Source organism: Pteropus medius, unplaced genomic scaffold, assembly GCF_902729225.1.
Source record: "Pteropus medius unplaced genomic scaffold, Ma_sr-lr_union100, whole genome shotgun sequence".
Lineage (NCBI taxonomy): Eukaryota > Metazoa > Chordata > Mammalia > Chiroptera > Pteropodidae > Pteropus > Pteropus medius.
Window position 1 is genome coordinate 3,728,241 of NW_024344377.1, and position 19,163 is coordinate 3,747,403.

The 19,163-nt window shown below is 43.2% G+C and overlaps 1 protein-coding gene and 1 long non-coding RNA gene across 4 annotated transcripts in view; one reads left to right on the forward strand and one right to left on the reverse strand.

The window, feature by feature from the left end:
- Positions 1-5,867, reverse strand: part of GRK5 (G protein-coupled receptor kinase 5) — a 192,765-nt gene extending 186,898 nt beyond the window's left edge. For all 3 annotated transcript variants that reach the window (XR_005654559.1, XM_039870872.1, XM_039870871.1), the window contains exon 1: positions 5,583-5,867. Coding sequence is in view for 2 of the 3 variants with exons in the window: in XM_039870872.1 (XP_039726806.1) it covers positions 5,583-5,634 (52 nt within the window). In the remaining variant the exon portion in view is untranslated. The remainder of the gene's footprint in view (positions 1-5,582) is intronic.
- Positions 5,868-6,111: 244 nt separating this feature from the next.
- LOC120608882 (uncharacterized) lies at positions 6,112-12,120 on the forward strand. The gene is made up of 2 exons (XR_005654562.1): positions 6,112-6,176; positions 7,211-12,120. It is a non-coding gene; the product is annotated as an uncharacterized LOC120608882 (long non-coding RNA).
- Positions 12,121-19,163: the final 7,043 nt, after the last annotated feature.

Below are 19,163 nucleotides of genomic sequence, written 5' to 3' on the forward strand. Positions count from 1 at the left end.
GATTCGGGCCTATCCCTCAAGTATGACCTTTAAATGAGCCTTAAATCATATTTGGTCCCTCGGGCTATCGATCAAGTTCTAGGCACAGCACAGTCAATACAGTGTACTCAGCTAAGCAAGTCACACCACAATCAGCTTCCACTCTTTGGAAGTGGGAAGGGTGGGGCAGAAATCTAGTTCTACTCAAGTCTGTCTTACCAGCTGAAATGCCTAAGAAGATAATAATGGTGCCAAATTTCATCTCATCATCCACTTCCCGCTGCCTCTCTCCAAGGCTAACATCCAGAATGTTACCTGCCACAAGGTCCTTCAACAGTCAAGGCTGAGTGAATAAATGAATGATTTTACCCTTGTAAGAATTTCTGAAAACAATTTAAGAGTGGTTTTCTCAAAAATGAAAAGTGGGGACGAGGGGGCAGCGTCTGATCAGGATATCGCTGCTTTCTTTGTAAAAGGTAGCATGATTTACACAAAATGGAGTGCTTGCTTCCTCCAGTGTTTGGATGGCACTAAATGAAACAAGATTGTTTGCATCCCCAAAAGATAAAATTTTAAGAAGCTTGATTTATTAATTAAAATCTTTTCAATATTTAAAATATTTTAAATAAAAATTTTCACTGAAATATAAAAGGATGTGTTTTAAAGTAGAAAAACTACTATGTTCCTGTTATCTAAGCCCACATAATTCATTTTAATCATTTAAAATCACATCTTAAACCCCTTTGTCTTCACTATTCTATTTTGATGTAGATGTCGGGGTTGGGGGTAGTAAGACTGAAGAAATTCCTAATTTCCTTTTCTATGTGTCACCTATTTGTAGCCAAATTTCTATTGTTCCTCAAGTTTCACCTCTGAGTTGCATGATCTACTTCAGTGAAATCTTTTTGGAACCATAAGAGTTTTTTATTTCAAAAATGTCTAGATATTACAATGCTTTATCTTGAGCCACAAATATATTGGCAACAAATATTAACTTTAAATATTGCCTGAAATCCTGGATGGTTTCCTAAGAATATCGGGAGTTCTTAGGTATGAGTGGAATAGCCCTTGGTGACAGTGAATTTGGTCATCTGTTGAGCTCTTTCCTGAAATTCACTTGGACGTTACAGAAGTTTACAGCCCAGACCTAAAGGGTATCATTTAGCAAGCAATTACAAGAGTGACAGCTCCTGGAGACATAATTTAAACACAGATTAGTTTGGGCACTGGAAGAATCAAGCTTTTTGGAGTTTAGAATCTGACAAGAAGCAGCTAAGCTCTTGAAAGTTGAGAATCTTGTGGGCATTTACCTGATGATTTTAAAAATAAGCAACTGCGTTCATTAAAATCATCACTTGAAATCTTTCTGGAAGAGAGCAAGACCTGAAAACATTGCTTTTGGTTTCTCTACCTCCAAGGTGATGGTACTGAAAAGAAACTTAGAAAAAATAAAAGGGAGCGACATGTAATGGCATTGTGCTTAACAGGCCAGCCAGCATTTCCACACTCTGGGCTGCCTGTGCCAGGATGAATGCTATTGCTCCTCTGTGCCATCAGATTCAAGGGCGAAGCCACAGGCTGCCATACGTACGCCTGCCGATAGCAGTAAGAGGGCTGTGAGCTTCAGAGACATTTCAGTGTTCTAATAACAAAACACCAATGTTCCAATTTCATTGTGAAGAACTAGTGGTCCTAGAGAAAGAAGGAAGAAAAGCCTGGGCTTTCATCTTGCTGTGGAATGCTGCGTCTGTCCAAGCAGAGCCTGGCCCTCGTGGGCTGGATGCCGTTCCCCACTTCCTCTTGCCCTCCCTAGCCTCGGATGGCCCCCAGCTTCACCTTTTCCCAGGACCCCAGTCTTGACCATCAGGAAGAGCCAGGACAACAAGTCACCGATTTGTCTGAGGAAATGGTTCTCACATATTCTTGTTTTCAGCAACTGTGATCAATGGCAAAGTCATTAGGCTTCTGACGTCTCAGTTCCTGTGCTTGGTGCCTGCTAGAATCATGCTCAGGAAAATGTGATCAGTACTCCCTCTGTCACCTGCCTGTGGAGATAGGAAAGGTAGAACCCTGCAAAATTTCTTCTCACCACTGTTCACTCAAGAGTGAGGCAACGGATCTAGAATATGAGAAAAACACAAAAATCCTTACAGAAAAAAAAAAAAAAACCCGCATGCACACACAAAAGGCACTCTGCAAACACTCTTTCTCACTACTACAATTTCAACACTAGCTTGCTTGCCAATCTTCTGAGATTCTGAAATGTAAATAAATAGATAGAGTTAGTCTGGGCCTCTTTTCATTAAATGCTTAATCACTTAGCTCATCTCCATAAATTGGCATGAATTCAGTCTCCACTTCTTTCTTTTTTTTCCTTAATCATTTTTTAGGGGAGTAATCTAAAGTTCCTAAGAGAGACCAAGTTGGTATTTTCTCATAAGATCAGGACAAATAAATGGCCCACAAAATACATTTGGGTGATTTAAAATTTTGAACCCAGATCTTGACCTATTCTTATTTCAAAACATCACAAAGGTGCAATTTGCTTGCTTTGTTTTCTAATTACTAATAATGAATCATTTTTGCTCTAATCTACTTACAGTTTTTCTATATTCATGTTTTTTAATATATTGCTATATGCATGTTTTCCACTTTATGTTTTATCATGGTACAAATTTGAATTTACTGTGAATTTAGAAGTCATCTGCTTTTCAGAATGCATAATAATAACAAAAGATAGGCCCCCAAATTATTCACCAACATATCAGCTACAAATTCCTTTACAGCATTTGCAAAGTGTGTCTGTCTTTCTTCTAGGCCTGTTTCTCTGTTGTTTGAGACAAACATGACTTACTTGAAAGCCACGTTTCAGATTGTTTACAATATACTTTGTTAAGTGAACTAAATTAAATTTCACATTCACCAATTATATTTCTCATTTGTAACCATTCACAAGAATCTTCAAGTAAGAAGTGTTTTAAACATTCCAAACAACTGAGATTTCTTAAGAGACTATAAATTTTATGTTAGTATTTCACTAAACTGACTGGAACTTTCACTTCTGAATATTTGGAAAATATGATTATTTGCAGAATTACTTAATTTAAAAAAATCACTTCAAGTACATGTGAACTGAGAAGAGAAAAATTAACTGCTTTTATTTCTAAAAGCTTTTACACTAATTAAAATATACGTGCTCACATTTTTAATAAAGACCCAGCAAGAAGAAAATGGGAGCACTTAAAATCGTGGATTCTGTTTAGACGGAAGAGGAAAAGAGGGAAAGAAATGCAAATTTAAAAATGGGTTCCACGTGATTAATTTTTCTTATTCATGTGTCAGTCTCTCCATTTCCATACAGGCAAGGCCCTTTCCACTTCAAAGGCAACGTCGAGAGCTATTTTCTCACCATGAGCTGACTACCAAACTCTCAAAGAGAAATTGAAAAGACTTTAAGAGGAAAGGGAAGTGTAAGGCACATTCTTGAGCGCTTTTAATCACTGTAATTCCGTCAACCTATATAAGTCTCCCTGGAGCAAAACCCTGAAGTGAAAGCCTGCAGAGCTCTTTCCTCCCTAAGGTTCTGAAAAAAATTTGTTAACCTGACAAGCCAAAATATCAGGCGGTGAATTCATTTCGGTGAAAAATAAAAACTGGGCAGACAAATTTGGGGGAGAAAACTGACAATACTTTGCTCACTCCAAGCAAAACATTGAAAAGAAGCAACCAAATGAGGAGGGAAGAAAAAGCATGCCCCAGGCAAAGGAACGTGTAGAGCAGCAAATCTCGGGAGCAGAATTCCCCGGGGCAACAGGAGAAACCAGTGAAACTTGCGAAGCCTCCAGCACCATCCTATTCAGTGATTTCCCAAGAAATAATTTCAGAATGGAGGGAGGGAAAAAACTTTCCCAGCCTCCGAGCCCTGAGAAATACAACCATGTCCCACCACTAGGTGGCGGCTGCAAAGGCTGAGAGCTGGGGCGGGTGGGAAGGGGCTCTTTGCTCCGCTTCTTCCCCTCCGGGACGCACTGCCCAGTCTGTGGGAGAAACCATCAGTCCCCCACCTTGTTTCCGCTCGCTAAAATTTCAGGTTAGGAAAAAAGAAAAAACATCAGGCCTTAGAAACTGAAGTTGCCAAGAAACAGCCTCTCCTACAAATCTGTTCTCACACCAAAGCTGAGCAATTGGGCCGGGGTTGGGGAGAGGATGGACCTGCATATTTTAAACTCTGCTCAGGTTTTCAAAGCAAATCTTCCAGGCGGTTGCTTTAGAGCGACAAATGACGACGAAATTACGACGTGAACGCTGAGTTGAATTAATGGGCTGTGCATCACCCTAACCCGCACAGCGTGTACAAGAGCCACAAGGTGATGGAACCGGCTGAATAAACATGAATCGTTTTATCGCTGGCCAAAAATTCTTCCTTCATTCATCAAAGTGGGTGAATAAAAATATTAAGAGGTAGGTAAGGCATTTTCGTGGGCTGCTCCCTGAGTATCCTTCTGAAGTCAAGACCTTACTTAGGCTGTCTTCTACCTTGGGTGTCAAATAAAGCCTCCTCCCATGAAAGGGAAAAACCACTTCCCCGTTTTATAAAAGGCTGCACGCCAAAGCTCAAATCTTGGCAAAAGAGATGTTACATAAATTCCAGGTGTTCCTAAATATGTATGTTTACAGGCACACAATCATTTTAGGAAGCATCTAAGTTTCCGAGCCACTTTTTTTTTCATCTCAGGGAAGCGTCAAAACGTGTTTATAGCTTTGACTTCAGGATCTTACCCATTCCGTTTAGACATTTCCTGCCAACTAAATGCAGGAAATCTAATGATTTGCATCCAAAACGCATCTAAGCACTGGTACATTTACCTTTCTTTTCTTAAGTGAGCCAAAATCAAACAATTCAGTTACTCCCATCTCCAGTCCAAAAAAAAAAAAGAAAAGAAAAGAAAAAAAAAACACGTCTGAAATCCTGAATTATTTTCTAGGTGATATGTACAGCCATCCTCTCGTTATTCTAGGAACGGGCTAATTCCTCAACATCTTACTTTGCCTTTAAAAGGCTTCCTTCCACACGACGGGATTTCCCTAAGAAACATTCCCAGCGGATGGTTTCCAGCAATAGCCTGTATCAACTCAGCCTGCGCAAGCAAAGACTTGGCTTCTGCTAATTCCACCCCCAGCAACACACATACACACACATACACACACGCACACACACCAATTCACACTCAGAACCATCCCGGGCAGACTCGAAAAGCTATTTTATTTTCATGTTTGTCCATCTCTTCCTGAATGAATGCTTTTTCCAACTGACCTTTCAACAGCTGCCGCGATGTCTGTAAGGTTAGAGCAGGAAACTAGGGGATATTTTAGCATCCTAATCCCTGCAACCTCGATGGGTTTCCTTCTCTACCCAAGTGCAGATTCTCTGAGCCCAAGGGCAAAACCCTGAAGCGTTTGCGGAGCAGCTCTCCGAGATGTCCTGCTCGCGACCAACTCACTGCGGGCATCCTACACGCACACGCCCCAGCCCACAAGCCGGCCGACACCCGCACCCTGACCCGCGGCGAATGAGCCAGGAACGCACTGGCCCTGCCTCTTACCTTCCCTGGCTTTCAACAAGACCGTGTTGGCCACGATGTTTTCCAGCTCCATTGACAGTCGGCGGTCAGCGAGGGAGCCGGCTGGTGGGGCTGTCAGAGCCTGAGGGTGCTGTCGCTGTCGCTGCTCGGGCTGCCGCTTCTGCTGCCGGAGCCGGGAGCCGGGAGCCGGGAACCCGCCTTTCCTACCGCATTATTCCTGCTCTTATCCCTCAGAGTTTTCCCCCTCTGCAAAGAGGAGCCGCCGCCGCCGCTGCTTCTTCCTCCCTCTGTGTCCCCCTCCCCCTCCCTCAACACTCTCCCCACCCCACCCTCCGCGTTTCTCTATCACTCCATTCTCCTCCCCTCCGGCTCCCTCGGATGCTTTAATGCTTCGGATGCTTCTGCCTCCCCTCCGTCCCTCCCGGGGGTGTGGTACTAGCAGGCTCCGGCGGCCGCACTGCGCAGGCGCCAGGCCGGGCAGCGCCTCCTGCCTCGGCACTCGCGGCGCGGGGCCTTTTGGGACTTGTAGTCTTCTCCGCGCGCCGCGCTGGGGCTGGGCTGGCGCGCTGCTGCGGGAGTTAGAGACCTGCCCCGGAACCCGCACCCAGAGTGAAGGTGGGCGCGGTCCGGGCTCACAAACGACGCGGGGCTCGAGGGGCGGCGGGTGGAGGCCGGCTGAGCCGGACCCCCCAGTCCCGGGGCCCAGACCCGTACTCCCACGCTCCGGGCTCTGGCTTGTGCGCTTCCCGCCCTGCGGAGAGCCGGGAAAGCAAAGTCCACGGGCCACGGCGGCGACGGCGGGCGAAGCGCCGCGGCCCAGCAGCAGCGGGTGCGGGCCCTGGCCGACACGCGGGACGTGCTCAGGGTGGGAGGAAGGTCAGCCCGGCCCGGCCGTGCGCCTCACCCCCTTCCCCCGGGCCACGCCGGGCCCTCGCGCGGGCTGCAGCCCCGGGGTGGCGAGGCGCGCCAGCGGGCCCCGCACCCGGCGGCCGGTGACTGTGCGCCGTCTCACACGCACACGCGCCCGGCCGCTGACAAAGGTGTACTTTGTTTCCTCTAAGGGCGCGAAAGGGTCTGCGACTCGGTGGCGACCCGGCGCTGGCGGCAGCGTCAGCAGCCGTGTAGCTCGAGCGCCCCCCGGCGGCCGCGGGGTGAGGGCGCGGCGGCGGGTCCACGCGAACGGCGTCCCCCCGCGCCCGGGACCGCCCGCGCCCGCCCGGCCGGGACTCCAGGGATCCCTGCGTGGGAAGCGGCTCGTTTGGCTACTAAACTGCTTTCCCGCACGTAGGGCCCGCAAATCAACGATCCCCAGTCTAAACAAACGCGTTCAGATTAATAACGCAGACAGAATCATTTGAGTCGGCAGTGAGGAGCGTTAATGAGTAACAGCGCCAAGGCGGTGTTGGAAATGCGTTTTCAAATTCCGGGCTTATTTATCTTGGGGCTCTTAGCGCCTTTCCACTTTTTGTTCAGAGCATCAGACTCCAGCTCAGCGCTCAGCCTCGCTTCCTTGCTTCCTTTGAAGACCTCACTTGTGGGAGATGGGCACTCGGTCACCCCGAGGGTGTGCAACGAGTGTCCTCTGGGTTGGGGGAGGGGTAGATTGGCTCCAAGAACAATGAGGCCTTTGCCTCCTCTGCATCCTGCAGGCCGGATATCCGCTCAGAAGCCGGCTCTGGGCCTTCTCTGTGCAAAAGGAGGAAACCTTCTGTCCCCAGGGCTTCCAGGAAGTGGCAGGGAGGTGCCAAGAGAAACGGAGAACAATTATCACTGGAGAATATAAAGAAATCGATAGACTTTCCAGGCCTTGGAAACCAGAATGGTTGCTGATTCTAACACACAGGATTGTCTTGTTCTCTGATGGAGTATACCCACCATCACCACTTCCTAGTGTCTGGATTTGAGTCATTGGTCTCCCTGAACCTCACTTGTCTTGTCTTCATAGTGGGGGCAGTAACAGTTTACCCGTTAAAAGGCAGGGAGCTGAGCAAATAACTTCTTAGACATCTTCTGCTCCAGGAATTACTGTTCTAAGCAAACCAGGCTTTGTCTTGGCTAGAAATCCACATGCCCAGAGCCCTAACTTATAGTAGAAAGTCTCAGAGAGAATCCTAGAGCTGGCAGCATCTCAGAACCACCAACTACGATGATCACTTGCTGGCAGCCTAAGGTTTGATGCAACCCTAAATTTGCTATTAAAAAACATTTTTAATATTAAAATTAAAAAACAAAAAAAACTTGAATGCCTTTAGGTGGCTTGTGCTCCATAGCAGCCTTCTCAAACTTTTACGTGCATACAGATCACTTAAGGATCTTATTAAAATGTAGATTGTTTCTCTAGGTCCTTGATGGGTCCTGAGATTCTGCTGTTTCTAACAAACTCCAAGTGCACCACACTGAGTAGCAAAACTCTACAACTAACGATAATCCCCACTACTCTCCGATGTCTTATACCCAGCCTTAGTCACCAATGATTTTACCTATCTGGCTTCTATAGGCAAATTTAAGTTTATAATCCTGGAAAATTCGTGCCTGTTCTCCCTCATCTTACAGATGTGAAACAGACAAGATCGAATAAATCAGTTCTTCATGGTCATTCAGCAAGTGAAAGGCTATCTACTTCTCTCTGCCACACGGTAATACATCCTGCCTACAAAATAAATGGCTGTACGTCAAGTGTCTGTGCCTCTATGAAGAAATTAGGACATTCCAATGCAAGAATGGAATGATAATGGCTAGATTTACTGGATACCAACTCTGAGCCTGGTCCTGTGCTTTCCAAAGATTATATCATTGAACACAATATCTGGATGAGGGAGAGAACATAGCCCCATTTTATAGGAGAGATTTTATAACTTGCTTCAGGTCATACAACTAATAATGAGTAGACGACCTGGGATTTGAACCTAGCAGTCTGACTCAGAGTTTATGCACTTAACTTCTGGCTAGCTCGGGCTGGCCAGCAGAACTTGGTTGCAATTGTTCTCTTTGGCTGCTAGAGCGAACTTAAATTGCATTGTAAGAAGGCAAAGCAGGCAGTTGGCTAAATGATTAAGACCTAAGGGGGTTTTCCATCGCAGTCCATAATTCCACCATTATAGCTTCATTCTTTTCAATTAACTGCATTAAATACTGGCAGTCCTCTTGAAAAAATGGGTCGGATTCAAGGAAGAGTAGTCCACTAAATATCAATAGGAACACAGGGACTCTTTCTAGCTGACGGCAAGAAGGGAACTCCAAATGGAGGAGTGGGTGACTTCGAGAGGGATGGGAATATGCCCAAGACAAATACTGACTTCTAATTCCACTCAGGATCAGCTGAGCTGGAAATGCAAAAGGAACATGAAATCCTTTCATTCTATTAGCACCTGTATCGCATGGATAAAGCTGCTCAGAGTTCTTGTAAATAGAAATTGACTGTTCTGCAAAGTCACAGACCTATCTTCATCCTAAAATATGAATTACTTTTGCCTGAAAAATCAATCTGGCTTTCTGAATAGTGCTGGAGCTGGGGTTTCCCTCCCTTTCCTTGCAGCACAGCTTTCTAATCATCAGGAAACAGCTGGAGATGGTGCTTTCATTCTCCCATTTATTCTCTCATTCTTCAAAGTTTCCCTTTATGTGCCATGCGCTGTAGGGAATACAAGTAGGTGATTTCCCAGAAGAGATCACCACTAGGAAGGAAGGCAAACGAGAGGCAAACTACCGAGATAAAGTGGACTCAGGGCCATCGTGGACACATACACAAAGGACTTGGAAACAGAGAGGAAGACGTGATTTCAAGCACTGAGGAAGATTGTAAGGAGGAGAAATGAGAGCTGAAAGTGGAGTTGGACGCATGTTTCCAGCCATACTCCCTCCCCTCTGCGAAGTCCCTTCTGTGGTCCCCAGCAGTTACTAAATTTAACATTAAAAATTCTGCCATGCCGTAGACTACCTATCGTCTTTCTATTAATATGTCCCCTGAAAGTCAAGTTGCTTTAAAACTTTTTATTCATCCCCACCAGTATTTGTGAAGTGTGAGTAGTAGTAGAATTATCACACTTTGGAAAAAAAAAAAACTGACCTCCAAGCAACACATTTTGGGAAAAAAATGCCTCTAAGAGATGGGGCCTGAGCAGCCTTTGGTTCAAGATGAACCAGCTGATCTTCATACATCCGTTGGGATGCTTCACCCTGGTGTTGCTGGATGATTATGACCTATCGACATTTAAACACCCAGCTTGGTAACAAGCCTTTTCAGGCTCATCTGTTGGAGTCTTAACTGCAAGTTCAGAAAAGAGATTCCTGGTGAAACGCGCCCATCTTCCGATGGTCCCAACCACACGTGGCTTCTGTGCTTCTGGTGCCACAGAGTTTAACGTGGTCCTCTTTAGTGAGAACAGAAGGCTTCCTTCCCTGGTGCCGTGTTCATTTAGGATCCCCTCCGTAGACTTACTTGGGCACTGAATTGCTAAAAAGCTGTTGCGCCCTTTGTATAGAGGAGGTCTGAAGTGGGTGATGAGGCTGCTTATTCAGGTGTCTGCCTTATCCACCAGAAGGCTTGAAATGTGTCCCTTTCATCTTTAAATTCCCTTCTCTATGGAACCTAGTAACTGCCTTACATGTAGTGAGAATGTAGCAGCATTTGCCAACTCAGAGCAAACGTGGCACTGCTCAACCCCACCTAGGCCTCTGGTTATTTCATACTAGTTAACTATCAAAATTCCCATATCCTGCCAGATCACAGATTAAAAGGGAAAAGTAAGGCAGATTTAGCCCCTGATATCAGAGGTCAACATTACAGAAAGCCATGGGCAATCTCTCAGTGCCTGGGACTTCCCGCTGTCTGACTGTACCTCCATCTTCAAATGCAACTGTCTCCTGCCATCAGCCCAGTAGTTAAACCAATAATACAATTTTAAAGGAAACTAAGCAGACCAATTCCAATTCACTTTTCAGACTGACACATAAGATATTTATCCCAAAAATGGTTCAGGGAAAGCTGGACTTTTTTCATTTGGTTCAGTGCTGAACAATCAGATTTAGATGGAAGGAAAATGTTCAAACTGGCAAGGAAATTTACACAGCAAAAATATAAAAATTAACTCAGGGTGGGAAGAGGAAAAACAGCCTCTTCTTAAGTACTCTACCTAAAAGCCAATGGTTTTCTGTTATTATGGATAAGGAACGATTTCAAACCATCGCTTATGGTCTTTTTATGGCCAGCATCTATCAGGTGATAACATGAGGAAAGCCAGGTTCATTTGAGCATGGTAGCCTAAAATAGAAATGTAGATACAGTCTTGACAACAAAGATAGAATCGCTTCTTAAAGAGGAGGAAATGAGATGAATGCAATGTTAAAAGCCCTTAAAATCAGATGACTCATAGGTGAAATGGGCTCCAGCAGTTTCGACCTTAATGCTGCAATAACAAACTTTTTCTTGCTCCAGAGACTGGGCCTAATTATCGTTGAGACCTTAATACAAAGCTTTTGCTGTCCTAAGATAGGCCATTGCAGGTATGTGAATATTTAATTGACCCAATAAAAGAAGGGCATACTTGCTCCCTTCTGGAAGTCTCAGCTAGCTAGCCAGTTTATGCTAATTAGAATCTAACAAATACTCAGTTTAAAAAATGTAACGTTTTGCACAGGTTGCTCTTTGACAATTTTGTAAAAAAGAATATGGTATCTCATTTGCCCAATTGATTTGAAACAGCTTCATTTCTTCCTGTAGAAGCAAAAGGCATGGGTTACCCTTCCATGGAAATGAGCTTGTGTGGGAACCAAGCTTACAGCATTCCTTCCCCGAGGCTGTCAAGGTCTCCTCCATAGAGAGAGGATGCCATCTAGCATGGAATCTGGAGAGCTGCAGCCAGCTCCCAAATGGCCAAAGTAAGCCTCAGGCCCCACATTTTGTGGTCTAAAATGAGTCCGTGAGTGTGCTAGCCTAGTTCATTTACAACGCAAACAGTTCGCACGTGCTACAAAGGCAGTTCTACTTGTGAAGTGGTTATTGGGCCATAGAACATTTTCACTTCTTATATCTCAAGCTCCACAACCTTCTCATGCACCAGGAACCAAATGGGATTCCAATGAATCTCCTCTTCCCCAGGCTGAATTTGGCCTCTCTGTGTTTTGGGGAAGGTTAGCATGTTCTTATTAAGGATGCAGGATATTCATTCTATGGAATGGCTGGACCATAACTCACTTATAAGTGCTAGTCATCCATCAATGAACATTATATTATTATCAATCTTTTGCCATAGCAATGAGACAATGATTTTTTTAAAAAGTAAATGAGCATTTTTTTCTCTCTGTCATCTACCTTTTAAATTTACATACAATAAAAGAAAATTCACTGTTTTCAGTGTTCTTTGAATTCTGGCAAATGCATATACTTGTGTAACTACCAACAACCAAAATATGGAATAGTTCCAACAGTCCTGACTTTTTATTTTATTTATTAGAACACATGAATTAGTGTCATCCTTGCACAGGAGCCGTTCTGATCTCTGTGTCCTTCCAATTTCACTCTTGCTTTTTAAATTCTTTTTCTTTCCTAAAAAAAAAAAAATCAGAGTTCCTGAAAAAGTTAAACTATATTGACATATAACCCAGCAATTCCATTCCTAGGTATATACCTGAAAGAATTAAAAACATGTACACACAAAAACTTGTAAACAGATGTTCATAGTAGCACTATCAAAATAGTCAAAAGGTGGAAACGATTCAAATGTCTATCAACAGATTAATGGAGAAGCAAATGTGATATATCCATACAATGGAATATTATTCAGCCATAAAAAGGAATGAAGTACCGATACATGCATACTACAAGGCGGATGAGCCTCAAAAACATTTTTCTAAGTGAAAGAGGCCAGAAAGAAAAGGACAAATGTTACATGATTCTAATTATATGAACTATCCAGAAAACTCATAGCAACAGAAACAGATTGGTGATTGTCAGAGGCTGGGGTAGGGGAATGGGGGAGGAACTGTTTAATGGGTAAGGGGTTTATTTTAGGGTGATAAAATGTTTTGTAATGAGGTAAATGTTGTGGTGTCCCAACATTGTGAATGTACTAAATGTCACTGACTTTTTCATTTTAAAGAGGTTAATTTTATATTGTGTGAATTAGATTTCAATAAAAATAAAAATTTTAATCCAGATAATAGTTGAAAGATACTTGGGTTAGACCAAGTGATGAATGATATTAATGTGCTAAACAATTTACAGTTTACAAAGTGCTTTCACCTACATGATAAGTAGGTATGTATCATTACTCCAATTTTATAGATAAGGAAATTACAGGCTAAAGAAATAAAACACGTGACCAAAAAGTTGCAGAGCTGGGACTCCAAGACCAGTCCCTGATTCCATATGCAGCGTTGTTTCCACTGAGGTAGGGAGGATGGGGGTCTTCTAGGTCTTCTAGCACAATCTTCTAGCATGATAGGAAAGTTGGAGCGTTTTTGACAAGTGGCACTGGTCCGACAGGAAAGAGAATAGTGGCAGGAGGCCTAGAGTCCAGGGGACTAGATCAGTGGCCAGAGGAAGAAGCAGAAGAGAGGAGGAAGAAATCAACAAATAGAGGCCCCCCACATTAGCATGCTGAACAAAACCAGGATAGTGGGGGACAGCAGGCAAACCTGTTGGAAAGAGGCTTTGAGCTACGATAAGCACTCCCCATTAGGAAATTCCAAGTTAGTGCTTGTTCCGTTAGCACATAGACTGAAATCGGAAATTCTGAATTAGAAGCTTTGCCTCCCCACTGACCTGGAGAGGGGCTGCTCCACAAACTCCTCTCCTGCAGCCCTCTCATCTTCCCACCTCTCTGATATGTCATTTTTCCCACTTGGGAGGGACCAAGGACAAAAACAAAACTGCACAGCATCTTTATTTTCAGCACAACCTCACCCCACCTCTACTCAACCTCTAACTCTCTGGCCCCCAGCATCCGACTTGGGAGAACACCTCATGGTGCACCCTTGATCTCGCCAGTTTTTCCCCACCCCAGCCCTCCTCCTCCACCCCCCTCTACCCTTGGCTTCTTCCAGAAAGAATAATCCCCAGAGATCAGACTTCCTGGATGAAGACATCCCTTTCAGGTGTTATACAACACAGTTTAACTCCTCTTTATTCCCAACTTCTCCATTCCAGAGTTAGGAAGTTGGCTTGATTTCAAATACCTAAAAGCCCCTCAGAGTGTTTTCTCAGAATAAAAGAGCCTCTTCCCCTTCAAATGGATTTTTCCTTCACCCCTACCTCAACAATCACAACAACAGAAATACTGCTAGCCTAAATAGTTTGTGACTCCTTTTAGTCATCAACATTTCAGCAATAGTGGCGCCAGGTTGCAAAGCATGTAACATATATACTAACCCTCACCATTTTCAAAGCATGTTTATGGGCTCCATCTCCCTGCTCTGTTAAGGCTACTTAGGTGAGGGGCCCAAAAGGAGAAGCTGCTTTTCATTTCCCTGTGTTTTCTTGCCATGGAAAGAGGAAGAACCCAGCAAAACCCAGAGTGATGTTTGCCATCTCTAATTGTAGCCCCAGCTACCAAAATGTTAACTTGTGGTTCCAGGGAGGTATTTTCCTAATCATCATAAAAAGCAGCATATATATTTTCATTTGCCTTTCCCTCAACTAGACCCAAAAATTCTCCCAAACTCAAAAGGAAGAATTTCAGTTATTTTCTACTCTTTGGGTAATGAGGACAAGGTCAGTTTGTCTTTTTCCTTTAGGGGAACAGTCTGTGTCCTTGTTGTGACTGCTAGAGAAAACTGCATAAAAAGATGTTTTTTCCAGAATGAATGTGGAAAGAACGTTTTGGCTACCATGTCAGCCACTGTTTATTCACTCATTTGACAAACTTTTTCTGAGCAGTCGCTATGAGCTAGGTACTAGCCTCACCATCGGGGCCACAGATTGCATAAGACACGAGCTCTACCCTCATGAAGTTCACAGTTATGTTTAAGATGTAGACAAGGCAAAAGAAAATTCCAGTGCGATATGACGAGAGAGACGAGAATGAGAAAGGCAGGTACACAGCGCTTCCTAGGCACCTGGGAGGGTTCCCTAACCCAGACAGATTGGGGAGTGGTCAGGGATGGCTTGGCGGAACAGTGCTGATATTGGTGATCAAAGATCAATCATAGTTATCTTTCTCGGAATGAACAAATGGGGAACTCTGCATGTCCTTCCAGGAGAAGTTTCGGCTGCAGCCTGAGATTAGCTGAAGGCCATTCATTCACCTTGCAATTCTGAACAGGCCACTGGGAGGCTCAGGTATGAAATTCCTTCTGGGTCTCTCGGCCTGAGATTCTAGGGTATTTCATTCCCGTTAGGACAAAGGAAATCAGCTTTTAGAAAGAGATCAGCAGACCAGGAGACTCACGTGTCCACTAGAGAGTTCTCAGTTCTAATGTCCACAAGCCAATAAACCCGTGCGCATTGAGGAAAGCTCTTTAACCACAGGCAACTGCCTCAACTTCCTGTATGGGAAAGAAGCGAAAAGCAGTGAGACTTCCTCTCCAGTGGCCAAAAGACTTGGGAATTGGGCTGCTGTGCTGGGCCTCTGCTTGGTGTGAGGGGAACCGTAGTGCATTGTCGTGCGTGCCTGAAATGCCCACGTGAAGAACAACTGGAATGATTGAGAGTTATGGAGCTGCAAATTACAGAATGTCCTAGCATAATCTACATTGAGAGGAAAAGCAAAAAGATACCCAGAAGACAATACATTTTAAAGATGAAAATTAAGCCATATATTCAAAAGAAAACATCAAACATGTGGACACAGGTTAATATAGTAGAAGTTAACTATTTCCATAAAGAGAACTTCTTTCAAAATCGTACCAAGCTATTGGACACCCAACAATAACTGAAATCTGCATCAATCTTAGAAGTGATCAAGATTTCTTTGTAATCATAGCTAAAACCCATTTCAGGTGGATGGGGATCCGATGAGTGTCTTTTTATTATTATTATTATTAATTATATTATTTTATTATTACTGTGACATTGGTTAACGAAATCCAGTATGTTTCAGGTGTACAGTTGCATATATATATATTGCATTGTGTATTCACCGCCCATAGTTAGATTTCTTCGTCACCACATTATTTGACCCCTTTTACTCCATCTATCTCCCCTTCTCCCCCACTGCCCTCTGGTAACCACTAGTCTACTGTCCATGTCCACGAGTCTCTGTTTGTTTGTTCATAGTTTTAAAAGAGAAAAAAGTAAGGCAGTGTCTCCCTACTCACAGCTAGATGCTATGATTGACTATTCTCATTTTACTGGATGTGGAAACTGAGGTATAAGAGTTAAGTAACTGCTCCAGATGCAAGGGATTTGTGATGCCTATGACACTCTACCCTCCAAGACCATAAGTGACAGACCAGAAACTTGGTCCCATGTCCTGGTGGCTCCAGAGCCAATGCCATTAACCATTAAAGCAATGATTTTTCAACCAGGAGTGATTTTGTCCACCAGGGGACACTTAGCAATGTCTGGAGACATTTTGGTTGTCACATCTAAGTGGGTGTCTTCCTCTCACAAGCCCACCAAGACAGGAACAAACAGAATCCAAAAAATAAAAGTAGAGTAGGCAACACCTGGCAAGTCCCCAAGATGGTGAACATCAACTTCAGGGGCAGAACCCACTAGAAATGCTCAAAGGAGCAGAGGGTATGAATGCACCAAAAGAGAGCATCCCCATCAGGCCTGGGAGCAGACACTTCAGCGAAGGATAGATGGCCAATACTCCCCCATGCACTGACCTGGACCTCCTTTTTAGCAGCACCTCCTCTTAAGTCCCATCGAGCACCTTATGCTTCAACAAATACCACACGGGGTGAGACACTGTTGTGTCAAGAATGGAGACTCTGCAGTCAACGTCTGAGTTTTAAATCTTGGCTCCTTCCCTTTCTAATTGTGAGAGTTTGGGCCAATTACTAAAACTTACTAAACCTCAGTCTCTCCACATATGAAATGGGAATGATAAATTAAAAATAGTTCCTATCTCACAGGGTTGTATAAAGATCAGATAGATACTGCATTCAGCCTAGAGCTTGGCTCCATAATAAGTTCTCAATAAATGTTGGTTGTCAATGATAACAAACCAATGAGACAAATGTCACCTATTATTTCTATTGCCATCTTCCTCTTCAGCTTCCCCTATTCCTCCCTCAAGAATTCAAGCCATCAAAAAGAAATAAATGAATAACAAATAAATAAAAATTAAAAAAAATAATTCAAGCCATCTATCCTGATAGCACTTTATGACACTGTTCTTGATCTTTCTCTAAATTCTCACAGCACTTAAACTGGACTTCTCTTTTATTTGAAATAACAAATACTTATAGTACTTACTATGTGCCTATAGACTGTGCCAAGTGCTTTTAAAATATTAACTTGCTTATTCCTCACAACAACCCCTGGGGGAGGCATTAATATCATTGCCATTTTACAGATGGAAAAACAGGCAAAGAGTCAAGTAACTCACCCAGGAGAGTTAAGTACTAAGTGGCAGAGCTGGTGTTTGAACCCAGGCTGTCCACATTGAACCATTAAGCCTCTTTCATGTCCCTTAGAGTGATGGATCTTGGATTTTTAAAAAAATAATCTTTACTCATTTTTTCCCGGCTACACATGGAGTTCCTTGGGAGCAGGGCCTTTGTGATCCATTCAATATATGCTTATTAACTGATTAAAATCACATTGTTAATTAATGTGAATTCCTTCAACACCAGAAGGCTCTACCTGGGACCTAAATAGGAAAGAAGATGGATTACTCCAGAGGCTAAGTGGGCTGGGGTTGAAGGGATGCAGGAACTGCACTCTAACCTGAAAGGCAATGGTAGAAGTGGAAGGCAGAACGTAATGCTACCTTTAAGCTAATAAGATAGGACTAATGAAAGCTTCTCAACTTTAAAACTGAAAGGAATCTTTTATTCCTTTTTATGGTTGAATAATATTCCATTATGAACTACAGGATGAGTAAGGTTAATGACAAGGGAACTCCACACTGTTCTGTTGCTTTGTTTTACACTGTGCCTTACATTATAGTGAAGTTTAGTTACAAACCAAACTGCCTACATGTGGAGACTAAACGACATGTGTATAAAACAGGAGAGAAGTACTCTTCAAAGTGCTGGAAGAAAATGAGAGGTGGCCAGCAAGGACTAGGGGCCAAAGGAGCATGAAAAGAGAAAGCTACCCTCGGCTTTTCTCGGCTCAAGCTATGGCAGCTCAGTATTTGAAAACTACAGTGTGAGAGAAAAGATGAGAAGACGAGAGTGTAGATAATGTCAGCTCACAAAACGGCTGGTGAAATGGTGCTGAGGCTGAACTCCAAGCCAGACACAAGGCTGGGCAGGTGTGAGGGAGTCCTAGGTTCTAGTCCTGCCTCTGCTTCCAGCTATCTCTGTGACTTTGGAAGGCCTCTCCATCTCTAGAAGTCTGTTTTCTTCTCTACAAAATCAATGGGCTAGGATACAGCAGGGGTTTTTGTTGTTGGTGGTCCCTATTTCTTTTTAAAAATTGAGGTAATAGTCACATAACAAGATTAACCATTTTAAAGTGTACAATTCAACGGAATTACATTCACAATGTTGTACAACCACTATTTCTACCTAGTTCCAAGACATTTTCATCACCCCAAAAGAAAACCCTGTACCCATTAAGCAGTCAGTCCCCCTGTCCCTCTCTCCCTAGCACGTGGCAACTGTCAATTTGCTGTTTCTATGGATTTACCTATTCTATGTATTTCATATAAAAGGAATCATATGACATGTAGCCTTTTAGGTCTGATTTCTTTAACTTAGCATAATTTTTTTTCCAGGTTCATCTTAGAGCATGTATCAATCTTTTATTCCTTTTTATGGTTGAATAATATTCCATTATGAACTACAGTATGATTCTGAGGTCCAACATTACGAACCCCTTTCCTTTTCAAACGTCTGTTCAATAAATACACAATAAGCACCAATTAAACACAAAGCAGATGCTGAGGGGAAATGGTCAAGAAACACTGTGACCCCAGCTTTTTTTTAAACACATTTTTTTAATTGAAGTATATAACAAATGTTCACAAAGTAAAAGTTTCATGTGATACTGAATGTTGCTAACCACCTCTCATTCTCCCTCCCTCCCCCTTCCCTACCCAATACCCCCCATTCTCCCTTTTTAACAGTCTCAGACTTTCAGCAAGCAACTGTATCTAGTTGATACTTAATAACATCTTATTTTAATGTATTTATTTTAATGACTTTCTATTTACAGCAAGCTATACGGTTTTTACATTTACATTATTTAACATTTTCTTTCAAATAAATTCATTTAAGTTCCTAAAACGTTAGTTAACTTAAAGAAAATAATAAATAACACGCAGGTGATATGCAGACTCAACAAACTAAGTTGCAAATGGAATGACTGTTGTTTGGAAAATACCCACGTAGAGTCTGCAATTGCCACATTTACTGTGTGACTTTTATCCGTTCAGTGAGCTTGCTCCAAGGCACCACGCTCACCAGTGAACACTTGGTTTCACTGATTGACAGAAAACACATTTTAAATTTGTCTCAGTTCTTCTACTTTTGGAAAAAGACGCC